Genomic DNA, 13,305 nt, shown 5'->3' on the forward strand with positions numbered 1-13,305 from the left:
ACCTGAGAACTCAACCTCTTCCTCTCCTTGGGCCCAGAAGTGTCAAGTATTTCTAATGTTGTATTTCTCTGTCTCCCACCCTCTGTCTTTCCCTCTCTTCCTTCCAAGATAGCAGTTTTTCTTTGTACAGTTCATTTTGAGGAACTGCATTTCAACATAAATACACACACTGATAATTTTAAATGAATTTATATTCACAAAGTACTTTTCCTCTCTATAATTTTGTGGCTCAAAATCTAAGGAAAAGTGTCTTTTGGAGCCAGTAAGGTGCCTCTAAGTTCAAATTCTTTGATTTACAATCACCAGGTTTATAATTTTGTTGGCCTTCTCTTTAATAAAAAGAGAAACAGACAAAAATTGAGGAATATGAAGCCGTATTTATCACCGCATGCCAACAACCTCTTTTGGATTTTAATTTAATTCTGATTACCTGGGTCTGACACCCTTGTGACAGCTTCAAGCAAAACTGTGACTGAGGAAAGGGGAAAATAATAATAAGCAAAAGGTAAAGCGAACAAACAAAAACATTCACTTTGTAGGAACTGACGAAAACCCTGGGAATTTTATTACCTGGAATGTTTGCTGATCTTATGGGCAGACACAGAGGAATGAAGTGTTCATGTTGACATACTTCTTGAAGAAAATCAAATTTATACTGGCACAAGGTCTGAAAGAGAGGCAAACTAAATGACTATGACTTACCAACCAAGAAAGTGAATAAAAACAAACACAAACAAAATCTGCACTTGAATCTGATCCCTAAAAAGAAAACGTAGTTACTGTATACTTGTGGGACCACTAGGTAATTAAGTTGAAAGGATTTTGTCCCCTCTGAACTGTAGTAGTTAAGCTCCCTACTTTTGGAGACTGGTCAAGGCCTTCTCAGGAAATAATCCCATTTGTAACCTATATGTAGCTTCTATGAGATAAGTTCCTACTGAGTCGTATTTTTTAGTTTCTTTTAGCATATATCATAATACATTTATTCTGAAAAAAATCCTGCTGTAACACATCCACAAAATTCTCTCAAAGACTTCACTCAGATAATGAAACAGACCTCTACAATGAGCTCCTACCATTCAGAGCTAAGGAAGACAATGGTGCCCATCTCCTAAAATTAGAGTGGAACTCTGTATGCCACCTGTTCTCATAGTGTATATTTTAATTCCACTTTCCTTCCTGCCCTTGCAAATAGGTCTCTCTTCCCAATAACGTTTGAGTTAGACAGAGATAAATGGAATCCAGGCATGGTCAAAAGTCTTACTGTTTAACACAGGAGTCAAGAATAGCCACATCAGTAGGAAAAATTAGCATGTTCCTAGCTGTTCTATGTTTTAAGACTAAGTTCAATCATCATCATCATGTTCACTAATCTCAGCTCACAAAATAAAATATATCCCATTTACTCAGATATTTTAGAATTATATCTTGTGCCAACTTCAGTTAATAATTAAAAATACTGCCATTTCAAAAAGGATAGTATTTGACTTAAACCTTTGTACATCAAAGTGAACAGGAACATTATTAAATTATATGTTAATTATTTTACATTGAGAACATTCTGTTTGGTCTTGGAAAAAATATATAATTTAGGTCTGCTGCAATTAAATGGATGTTCTGCAAATTTCATGCATGACAGGAGCACAAATGAAGAATATCCTTTCAAAAAATATTTAGAGAAAGAATTGGATTTTCAAAACCAAATGACATATAATCAGGTAACTCCTTTGGTCAAAAGTAAATCTCCACTGCACCCTATCTCCCCAAAAATAATGTTTAAGCATGGAAGCATGACATGAAAGGCTGTAAGATTCTTCTTATTTATTTTTGGCTGGTCTAAATCTATTGCTGTTTTCAAATACCTAGATAATTTTCTCTTGAGGACTGACCTCCTTCACAAAAGGTTAATAGAGAATTATTAATTCAGATGCCCTGTCTTCCCTCTTTAGGAGGCAAGCATGTGACCCAAAGCAGGTCCACACACTTTCTCTATGGAAGGTGAATCTGAAGCAGTGTGTTGAGGGAAAAAATGGCTTCAGTTGATTCATTTAAGCAGATGCAGCAGCACCCCCACCAAATGGTTCTTCATTTGCAATTATTGTTAGGACCCACATAACATTTTGGTGAATGATAGACCACATATATAATGGTGGCCCCATTCAATGAGAATGGAGCTATATAATGGAGTAGGATATATACCATCTGGGTTTGTGTAAGTACACTCTATGATAGTCACACAGTGACAAAATTACTTACCAATGCTCTTCTCAGTACGTGTCTCTGTCTTTCAGTGACGCATGACTGTATTCCTGTGCTTGAAAGGGCTTAGCCCCTGCTCTTTTCAAAGCCTGCTTCTGTAGCTGCTTCACAAATGCTATTCACTCCCAATATCTTTCCAGTAAATTCCCTTTTGCTCAAATTGGAGTCAGTTTCTTTTGCTTGCAACCCAAAGAACACTAACTGATCCAGCTTTCATGGTCCAGCCCGTTTCCAGTCTTAGTTCCCTTCAGCACATGCCATAACCCGTAGCTCAGTGGTTCTCAAACCTGAGCGTGCGTAAGAAACACCTGGAAGTCCTGTTAAAACAGACTTTTGGGCTCCACTGGCAGCAGTTCAGTTCCCAGGTGATGCTACTCACTGGTTTCAAAACCACTGCTCTAGAGTTTTCTTTACATCTCCCCAACATATATTCCTATTTGGGTAGGGCAGTCAACTGTCCCAAGTTGCCCAGGACCTGAAAGTTTCCAGGGAAGTAGAATTTTTCAGTGCTAAAACCAAGTGAGTCTAGGGCAAACTGGACTGTAGGGATTGTAGCTGCAAAGAGTCATTCTACTTACTACCCACAGGAACTGAAGTAAAATGTAAACACTTTCATTGCATTCTGCTTTGTCCCCATTAAGGAAGGGCTTGGGAGGTGCACTTTAAAAGGCTGCCTCTCCTTGGCATAGAAATCACTTTCTGATACAGGGAATGGGTAGGTTAATGATTTGAGCAGATACCCACAGAGACTACTTATTTATTTACTGTGCTATAGTTTAGAAAGCAATCACTCCTGTATGTGATTCTTACCTTGAGGTCACCAGAGGAGAACATGCTAACGTAATTGTTGACCATCCTAAACACATATCCTCGGTCCATAAATGTAAAGCAGCGCTAAAAAAGATAAAAGTCTAAACTCAAACACTTTTATTTGAATCATTAAAGATTTTAGAAAATATGATTACATATATTGCAGTAAAATAACATTGAACTAAATGTGTTGCATAATTATTAAAAAAATCTCTAAAATATGTTTAAGCAGCCATCCACATATGACACCTAAAAGAACTAAAATTTATATTAAATGAAAAGAGAAATGAGGCAATATACTAACAGTAATTAATAGGTACATCTAAAATTCAGAAGAAAACAAAGAAAAATTGAAAGGAAAAACAAAATGGAAATACAAATGAACAAAACAATCAATCAGAAAGTTACAAATCTATATTTATTAATTTAATAAAATGTCACTGGAACTTTACAATAAAATATTTTAGCCCCTACTTTTTTAATATAGAAAGCTTTAGTTTTCGGTTTTCTACTTTTTTAGCCTCTTAGTTACATTTTATTAATTTTTTTTTGGTAATTCAATTTCACACTTTTGGGGTTGTAGATCTTCTCCTGTACACATTGGGTCATAACGGGGAGTGGTAGAGATGGGTCAGGAAAGCCTCTTAAATCTCACTGGCCCCTTTAAACAGAGTAGTTCCTCTCCTTATCAGCTGAGGAAGGTTGCATTTGAAGGCCGAAGGAAGGAGATCCTAAGATTTCTATCCGTGAGCTGCTCACTACCTTTCTCATTCTGTGGTCAAATTCTCTTTACTCTCTCAAGGAGAGTCCTAAACAGTATGGAGGCTTGGAGGAGCACTTGGTTTTTCTCCAAAAGACAGATGGTCATGTAACCAGTAACCAAGCTACCATGGTCAAAGACTGCACAGGCAAAGTGTGGAGCAGGAGGCAGGGACTATAGTTAGCAACGCCCGATCTGGGGAGGCACTAGAGCAGGTGTTTCCCATAGTGGATCTGTGGCTCATCACTTGGTGTGTGTCTCATTCTATTCACCTGCATGGGTGTGAGTAAACACGCGGCTTAGGAAAATTCCACAGCTGGTGTGGTGTGGAGTGCTTCTTGTCCAAAGAGTTCAAGATGGTCCATTAAAATGGCTTTGTGGGCCGGGCGCGGTGGCTCACGCGTGTAATCCCAGCACTTTGGGAGGCCGAGGTGGGTGGATCATGAGGTCAAGAGATCGAGACTATCCTGGTCAACATGCTGAAACCCCGTCTCTACTAAAAATACAAAAAATTAGCTGGGCATGGTGGCGCATGCCTGTAATCCCAGCTACTCGGGAGGCTGAGGCAGGAGAATTGCCTGAACCCAGGAGGTGGAGGTTGTGGTGAGCTGAGATTGTGCCATTGCACTCCAGCCTGGGTAACAAGAGGGAAACTCCATCTCAAAAAAAAAAATGGCTTTGCATTTCTTGGGTCTCTCCTCAATTTTAATCACAGCTCTCTTTTCTCAGATAGGACTACACATAAAATCTTGCTATAGAGAGTGGACCAAGTGAAAAGTCTCCCCTTGAAATATATCTGTGTGTAAACAAGAGCTATTTTCTCCAAAGACGTTCTTCAAATTGTCAGCTCATTTATATTTTTGTTTTTCCTTTTAATTTTTCTTTGCTTTCTTCTGAATTTTTAAATGTACCTATTCATGACTGTTAGTACAATGCCTTATCTATATTTTCATTTTAAATATGATTTTAGTTCTTTCAATAATTCTTCATTCAGTAAAAAGTAAATGGCTTCCGAGTCCTCAGCTATCTCAATAGAATAGTGGGAGAGAGGTAGACACCACAGTATAACCATAGGCTAAAAAGACAGACCCGAAGGGGGAGAGAAGATGGAAGGAAGATGGAAACGGGCTTTGGTGCCTTTTGCCCTGAGCTGCCTCCTGGAACCTGTGTCCAGTCCTCCCAGGCTCTCCATTTACAGGAGGAAGTCCCAACCTGGCCACCCTTGGAATATCATGGGGCCCTGGTCTCATCTTGCAGAGGAGAGGAAGACCACTCAGCACATCTCTAGGCTCTGGAGACTTCCTAAGAAAGGGAAAAAGAAAGAAGCCCTGGGGAAGTCTTTGGTGAAGATTCAGGGCAGTTTGACTCCGTGGAGGAGGGACTGGTGAGTTCCCTCTCTGAGCTAGTTCAGAGTAGGGATGCTGACTGCCACATCCTGGAGCCTACTGCAGCGGCTCTGCAGATCAGACTTGTGAACTTGGAAGGAGACCTGTCTCCAGCACTCAAGAATGGGAATTGTGGGGAGAAGGCAGTGTTGCGGAGTAGAAGAATCAAGTTGAGGTTTCTTGACTGTGAAGAAAGATTTTCTCTATGGTCAGCTTGGGATCCTCTTTCCAAGGGGAAGTGAGGGAGAAAGAGGGTCATTCCTAGGGTGAAAGATCTGCAGAGTCAGCTCTCTTCCTGTAAAAAGCCCTCCCTCAGGTCAAGCTTTACCAAGGATGTTCCTCTTGCCCTGGGCCCCCTGAGTCTGGTCCATCCTAGCATCTTCTTGACCCCCAGGGGCAGTGGCTGCTTGCTTATGGCTGAGGCCTGGAGGGGCCTCTCTGATTTTAAGATAATTTATATTCATCTTTTATATTAATAGAAAATAAATTATAGCAGGCTTTGGTAAACTATGGCCCATGGGCCAAATCTGCCCCACTGCCAGTTTTTTTTTTTAATAAAAGTTTTACTGGAACACAGTCACACTCAATCCTTTACATATTGTGTGTGGTGAATTGTCTGTTACTGTTTTTGTGCTGCAGTCACAGAGTTGGGTAGTTGTGGCAGAGACCGTATGGCTCATGAAGCTGAAAATATTTCGTATTCGGCTCTTTACATAAAAAGTGTGCAGACTGTTCATTTAGAGGATAACTTATACCCTACCAAACTCTTTCTCAGTTTGGTTGAATAAATGAATGGCCAAATATTCTAAATCACCTGTTAAAATATATTACAGTAAAAACTTTATTTTATTTCACCAACTGTGAGAGCAATGAGAATTTTACTCTGCAATTGGTTTGGAGATGAGTTAGTAACTTCCACATTTCAAAACAAACCACCTGAATGTTTTGTCCCTTCCTTACATAATTTACAAAACCACTGCCCCCCAAACCCCCATTTTCTTTTTCACCTTGGACGCTTTTCCTCTGCCCCTGTGTTAGACCATTAGCTCATGTGCCACCGGCAGCAAATTTTGCACAGAGGAACTCTATGGAAAACATTCATTTATTCCAAAAGCACAGACTACTTAAGCCAAGTAGAGTAGATATGAAAAAGTTTCCCTTTTTAGAGACTCGCTTATCCTTCTTTATCTGATGTTTAGAGAGAAATACCACAGATGTTTCTTTAAACATAGTTTGCTAAAAAACGAAGTCTCTCTCTAATATTAGGTGATTTCCAAATGGTTTTCAAAAGCTCATTGAAACAAAGCTGTGGTTATTCAGGCAAATGGGCTGGAAGATACAGCTATCTGATCAGAAAAATAAAAATCAGAATGAATCTGCCTTTGCTACCATCTTGGTATTGTGCTTCATAAAAAGAGTATCTAAATAGGTATGCTCAGATAAGCAGAGCTGTGATCCAGGTGGGTGGCAAAAAGAAAAATGACAAAAGCTGCATTAATTTGAATCCTATCTACTTCACTGAGAGAACAGTTGAGAAATATAAAAGCTTTTTGGCATAATCGTTGAAAAAATATTACTTTCCCAGGATATGGGGTAAGGGAGGCTACCTTTTCATGTAGAACATTTTTATATGTCCACATACTGATTCCCAGAGGTTCTTCTTGATTCTTGGAAACCAACTTTGAACAACCCATGGAGTTACAATATTTTAATTGTTAAATTCCAGTGTCGACTAATTCACAGTATTTGATTACTAATGTAGACTTCAATACAAAAAGAGGTAGCAGTCATTTGAAGCCCCAGTTGAGCAAATAACTATTGTTTGCTGGAAATAAAAGAGATTTATGACATCAGCACTGGAAGTGGGCTGTGCTGAGTGGCTGAAAACTCAAAGTCCAGTTCATTGGTATTGCACCAAATGACTATGTTCAGTCTTCAAAAATTACTTTATTATCCTTTCTTTTTCTAGTTCCTAGTTCAAATGATTCATCCAATAAGAGTTTCAAAATGATTTTTAAAAAAATTTTGTGTCAAATAAATGCCATTAAAACTTTAAATTAGAAATAAGGAGGGTAACTATGGGGTCCTCTCCCTTTTTAAGAGACTTGCTTATTCATCATTTTTTTGCAGTTTAGGGAAGAATATTTCAGATATTTCTTTCAATATATTTTATTTACAAACTGGACTACAAATAATTATTTCTAAGTTTCCTAGTAAACTACTAGCATAGCAATAAACTTTATTCTCATAGGTCCTAAAATGTGGTAGAAAACTACAGTAATTCCCCTCGGCCCTTTTAAACTTTTCCCTTTTAACATTTGTGATTCTTGTCTCTTTCTGGAAGCAAGAAAAAAGTAAAAACCAGAGGCGAAACCTTGAAGGAAAAAATAAATTCAGGATAAGAACACATATATTGTATAATTTGAAATAGTTTTTAGCATATTAAAAAAGAAGTTAGGCTTGATTAAAACACACCAGTGACAGGTTGGGCTCATTTTCCACTTCTGTAGGTCTTAACTGTCTATTATTAGTTTTTATGTCTACATTCTCACACCCATCCACATGTTCTGGTGACTACCATTAAGAAACAAGTTGAGTGACTTCATAAAGGTTACAGTAGTCAAGAGTTAGACAAAAGAAGGAGGCAAAGAAAACTATTATCTTTCTAATTGCGTGCATTATCTTTAAATGATATGCTGTAATTACGTATCTTAGTTTTTTCTTTGACTCTGCATTCTTTCTCCCAGTTCAATATAAATGGTTGTAACTCAATGACATGTAACTAATTTCCATACATATCCAGTTTAGCAAGTAATGACTCAATACTTTACTTGATACTTTTCCTTTCATGCAATCAGTGTGATCTTTTCATCATGTAAAAAAGAGCCTGGGTTGAGCTCGGTGGCTTACACCTGTCATCCCAGCTTACAGGGATGTGATCTTTTCATCATGTAAAAAAGAGCCTGGTCGAACTCGGTAGCTTACACCTGTCATTCATTCATCTTTACTTTGGGAGGCCAATCGCTTGAGCTCAGGAGTTTAAGACCAGCCTGGGCTACGTGGCAAAACTCTGTCTCTACGAAAAATACAAAAATTAGCCAGGTTTGGTGGTGTGTGCCTGTGGTCCTAGCTACTCAGGAAGCTGAGGTGGGAGGAGAACCTAAGCCCAGGGAGGTCAAGGCTGCAGTGAGCCATGATCATGCCACTGAGCTCCAGCTTGGATGACAGCATTGAGAGCCGGTTGAAAGAAAAGAAAAGAAAAAGAAAGAGGGAGCCTGGAGATAATAAACAAAAATGCTAAATTCCTGAAGGTTTTCCCAAAGTGGCTATTTGGTATCACTGTCAGAGCTAAGGCCATTATACCATCACTTTCCAGGGCAGAAATGCCCAAGAGGATAATGTTGCTGTAGTGCAGCTTCCCCTTTAAAAATTTCATTTTTCTCTTTAAATATATTTAGGAGTACTATAATTTGATTACATTTAAATGGATACTTTCCCCTAACCTTAGCCTTTATTCGGTAAGACTTCGAATTGGAAAGAAAAATTAAAAAATATTTCAAGGAGGAAAGATGTATAAATGGAAGTTTTCATCTAATAGTGCTAGTTTTGGCTGTTCATCATACATGAAGATGCGAACCGATGAACGTTTAGACTGTCTTGCATCCACCCACATGGGGCCCTGAATAGAACTGTGACCTCGTATAACTGTACCTTGAGAAATCTGGCGACGCTGTGGTTTGCCCTTCTTGTTTCTTCAGGTGCATCCTTGTATTTCCAAATCACATGGTCGGATAGGACCATGACAAGATTGTCCAATTCATTTTGGTAAGATTCAGGAAACCTCTGAGGCCGGGGAAGCTAAGGAAAGAACAGATTATTTCTTTATAATGTAGCAAGTGAAATAGTAAGCTGAGGAGGTATAAACAGAAAGATTTACTGTATTTTATAGATCATCAAATAAAAAGAGTCCTTTTGAAAACTTGAAAGTAAAAATAAAATAGAAGTCTTTTAATTTCTGGGTCATGGTTGCCATCAATTTAATTTAATGCTTCCTTCAATTTTAGTCAATAAAATTTTCATTTTGTAATAAAAGTCAATCATAACAAGTATGAATTGCAAACTATTTAAACAATGTAGCAATGTACAAAGTAAACCATGAACCCTTTCTGTGACTTCTTAAATCTTACTTCTCCTCCTTTCCCTCTCAGGGAATAACTACTGTTAATGGTTTAATAAACATTACGCCAGATTTTTTTGACATGTATTTCTCTATTTCATTTAAATATCAATTATTTTGGACTGGCATGGTGGCTCAAGCCTGTAATCCCAGCACTTTGGGAGGCCGAGGTGGGTGGATCACCTGAGTTCAGGAGTTCAAGACAAGCCTGGCCAACATGGTGAAACCCTATCTCTATGAAAATACAAAAATTAGCTAAGGCATGATGCTGGGTGCCTGTAATCCCAGCTACTTGGGAGGCTAAGGTGGGGTAATCTCTTGAACCTAGGAGGTAGAGGTTGCAGTGAGCTGAGATCGTGCCATTGCACTCCAGCCTGGGTGACAAAGTGAGACTCCGTCTCAAAACAAAACAAAACAAAACAAAACACCCACATCAATTAATTTGATTTTTTTAAAACTAGGAATTCCCCCAATAAACAACTCTAAGAAATTAATAAATGAATAACTGAATGAGTACAGATATTGGTTTGGAATGTCCTCTGATGTGTGGTGAGTCCCAGCTAATCTTAACTCCCTAGTCCCAGTATATGCTGCAGTTAAGAGGCACCAGTGGGACCTCACAAGTCAAGATAAAGAAGGGCTTGGCTGTGAGATGACATTGCATCGACTGAATAAAGCTTTATAGATCCCAAAAGACCATTTCAGGTCTGGAAATCCATCCCTCCTGTTTGAACTCCTGCACATGAGGGGAACATTTGAGACAGCTGAGTTCTTCCATCTTAGCCTCTGCTTTCCTCTTCCTCCTCCTCCTCCTCCTCCTCCTCCTCCTCCTCCTCCTCCTCCTCCTCCTCCTCCTCCTCCTCCTCCTCTTTCTTCTTCACAGACTCTTTCTGTGTTACCCAGGCTGGAGTGCAATGGTGTGATCTCAGCTCACTGCAACCTCTGCCTCCTAGGTTCAAGTGATTCTCCCACCTCAGCCTCCCAAGTAACTGGGACTACAGGCATCCATCTGTAGACCATGCCCAGATAATTTTTGTATTTTTAGTAGCGATGGGTTTCGCCATGTTGGCCAGGTTGGTCTTGAACTCCTGACCTCAAGTGATCCACTTGCCTCGGCCTCCCAAAGTGCTAGGATTAAAAGTGTGAGCTTACTTCTTGATAAGATTCATTCATCTTTACAAGTTGGCTTTAAAAATTAGACCCAGACACATTTTCACTATAGATAGAAATATGGAATTTAGTCACATAAACAATGTATTTCTAAATTGTGAGCACCCAGCCTTCCATGCTGCAAGAATAAAAATCATGAAGGCTGAAGTTACAGGAGTTGTATGAAACAGAGATTTAATGGAATTTAATGGGATGTTTGAGCTGGGTTAGACTGGCTTCTATTTTTTTTTTTTTTGAGACAGAGTTTTTCTCTGTTGCCCAGGCTGGAGTGCAGTGGCATGATCTCTGCTCACTGCAATCTCCGCCTCCCAAGTTCAAGCAATTCTCTGCCTCAGCCTCCCAAGTAGCTGGAATTACAGGCATGTGCCACCACACCCAGAAAATTTTTGTATTTTTAGTAAAGACGGGATTTCACCATCTTGGCCAGGCTGGTCTTGAACTCCTGACCTCGTAATCCACCCACCTTGGCCTCCCGAAGTGCTGAGATTATAGGTGTGAACCACCTTGCCTGGCCAGGCTGCATTCTATTTTTAAGCCACGTTACCAGGACACCACAGCCTGGATATTTTGAAAACCTCATGGTTACTCTATATACTTAAAGTTTATTGTTGAAATCAAATAAATTAACAACTAATAAGCTTAACTCATTTGATCACACACAGCATTGTTAAAATTCTCTTCCGTACAACTTGGACAATTAAGGTAAACAACCTACAAAAAGCAGCAATCACCTTTTAAAGAATTAAAGCACACTTTTAGTTTCCTCTTCTCATTTTGTTAGTCCTCTCAAATTCATTAAGCACATCATGCCTACATTTTCCCCACATGCATATGCATGAATGCCTTGGGCTTTAACATTCCATTTCTTTCCTCCTCTTTACCCCTTCTTCTCAAAGTCTCCTTGTGGCCTGCTCTCACTCTGAACCCAAAGATGTCTGTCTAATAAATAGATGAGTACTTGTAAAACTGTTTTCCAGAAGTATATCCTAAAGGCTTGAGGTGAAAGAATTCCTGCACCAGAGATTGTGAATTTTTTGTCTCAGGACAAGTGATGAAGGGAGTGAGATGGTGGCACACTTCCCAAGCTGCAGAGCTGGACCACCACGAATCTGAGCTGTAGCATGGCAAGGTCCAGAGGAATAGGCTCGGAATGCATGGGCAGAACTGTAGGCATTCGGGAATTTCGTTAGAAACAAGGAGGATGATGGGAAACAAAAGGTTTAATGAGCTACTAGAGAATAGCCTTGAGAAGACATTCAGTGGTTCCCAGGAAATTGTTTTTGTGTTTTGTTTTGTTTCGTTTTTCTGAGACAGAGTCTCACTGGGTTGCACCCTGCCAGAAGTGCAGTGGTGTGATCTCAGCTCACTGCAACCTCCACCTCTCGGATTCAAGCATTCTTGTGCCTCTGCCTCCTGAGTAGCTGAGATTACAGGTGCACGCCACCAGATCCAGCTAACTTTTATATTCTTAGTAGAGGCAAGGTTTCGTCATTTTGGCCCAGGCTAGTCTGGAACTACTGACCTCAGGTGATCCGCACACCCTGGTCTCCCAAAGTGCTGGGATTATAGGCATAACCCACTGCACCCAGCCATTCCCAGGAAATTGGAACTCACATTGGCCAAGAGGCAATGTAAGTTCCAATCTGCCAAAGGACATTGCATCACACAGAGGAAACCAGATATCTCCCCTGACTTCCTCAAATCTCCCACACTTACTCCTTGGATGTTGGAAATTCCTTTAATAGTTGAGAAAGCCATTCACTTGACAATTTAAAAAGAAAATATAAATAGCTTGAGAAAAGTTTATTGTGAATGCTTTGTGTCAAATGATATTATCAGGGCCAGGCACAATGGCTCATGCTTGTAATCCCAGTATTTTGGGAGGCCAAGGTGGGCAGATCACTTGAGCCCAAGAGTTTGAGATCAGGCTGGGAAACATGGTGAAACCCATTTTACTAATATATATATATATATATGTAAATTAGGTGGGCTTGGTGGCTGCATCTGTAGTCCCAGCTACTAGGGATGCTGAGGTGGGAGAATCACCTAAGTCTGGGAATTCAAGGCTGCAGTGAGCTACAATTGTACCACTGCACTCCAGCCTGGGCAATGGGAGTGAGACCCTGTCTCAAGGGGGAAAAAAAATGAGCCAGGTGCAGTGGCTCATGCCTGTAATCTCAGCCCTTTGGGAGGCAGAGGTGGGTGGATCACCTGAGATCAGGAGTTTGAGACCAGTCTGGCCAACATGGTAAAACCCCATCTTTACTAAAAATACAAAAATTAACTGGGTGTGGTGATGCATGCCTTAGTCCCAGCTACTTGGGAGGCTGAGGCAGAAGAATTACTTGAACCTGTGAAGTGGGGTTGGAGTGAGCCGAGAGCACATCATTGCACTCCAGTCTGGGTGACAAGAGTGAAACTCTTGTCTAAAAAAAAAAAATGATATCAGGTCTTTTCCCATGTGATGATTAGAGATGGTTAGAAAGTGGAAGGTGCAGGGCTTCTGAAGGAAAACTAGGCTGTGAGGGTTACCGCTGAAAGGGGTCATGGAAAGCAAATTCAGTCAGGGAAGATAAACTGCTGGACACAGTCACACTAGTTATGATCAGTTCATTTATTCTTAGGCTGCTCACAGGTGTGTTTTGTGACCTATCTATACAAGCAGATGCATATTGGTAGGAACTAGAAGAGAATTTTAGTGCAATCCATTCTTTTTACAGAAGAGAAAACAGGCTCTGAGATGT

General features: G+C 39.9%; 1 protein-coding gene across 19 annotated transcripts in view; it reads right to left on the reverse strand.

Moving 5' to 3' along the window:
- DOCK10 (dedicator of cytokinesis 10) overlaps positions 1 to 13,305 on the reverse strand; it is a 280,570-nt gene that overhangs the window by 48,084 nt on the left and 219,181 nt on the right. For all 19 annotated transcript variants that reach the window (XM_078328693.1, XM_054257992.2, XM_035306599.3 and 16 more), the window contains exons 28-30: positions 8,926 to 9,072; positions 3,070 to 3,153; positions 571 to 667 (exon numbers count right to left, since the gene is read on the reverse strand). In XM_078328693.1, the coding sequence (XP_078184819.1) occupies positions 571 to 667; positions 3,070 to 3,153; positions 8,926 to 9,072 (328 nt within the window). The remainder of the gene's footprint in view (positions 1 to 570; positions 668 to 3,069; positions 3,154 to 8,925; positions 9,073 to 13,305) is intronic.

This window comes from Callithrix jacchus, chromosome 6, assembly GCF_049354715.1.
Source record: "Callithrix jacchus isolate 240 chromosome 6, calJac240_pri, whole genome shotgun sequence".
Taxonomy (NCBI): domain Eukaryota; kingdom Metazoa; phylum Chordata; class Mammalia; order Primates; family Cebidae; genus Callithrix; species Callithrix jacchus.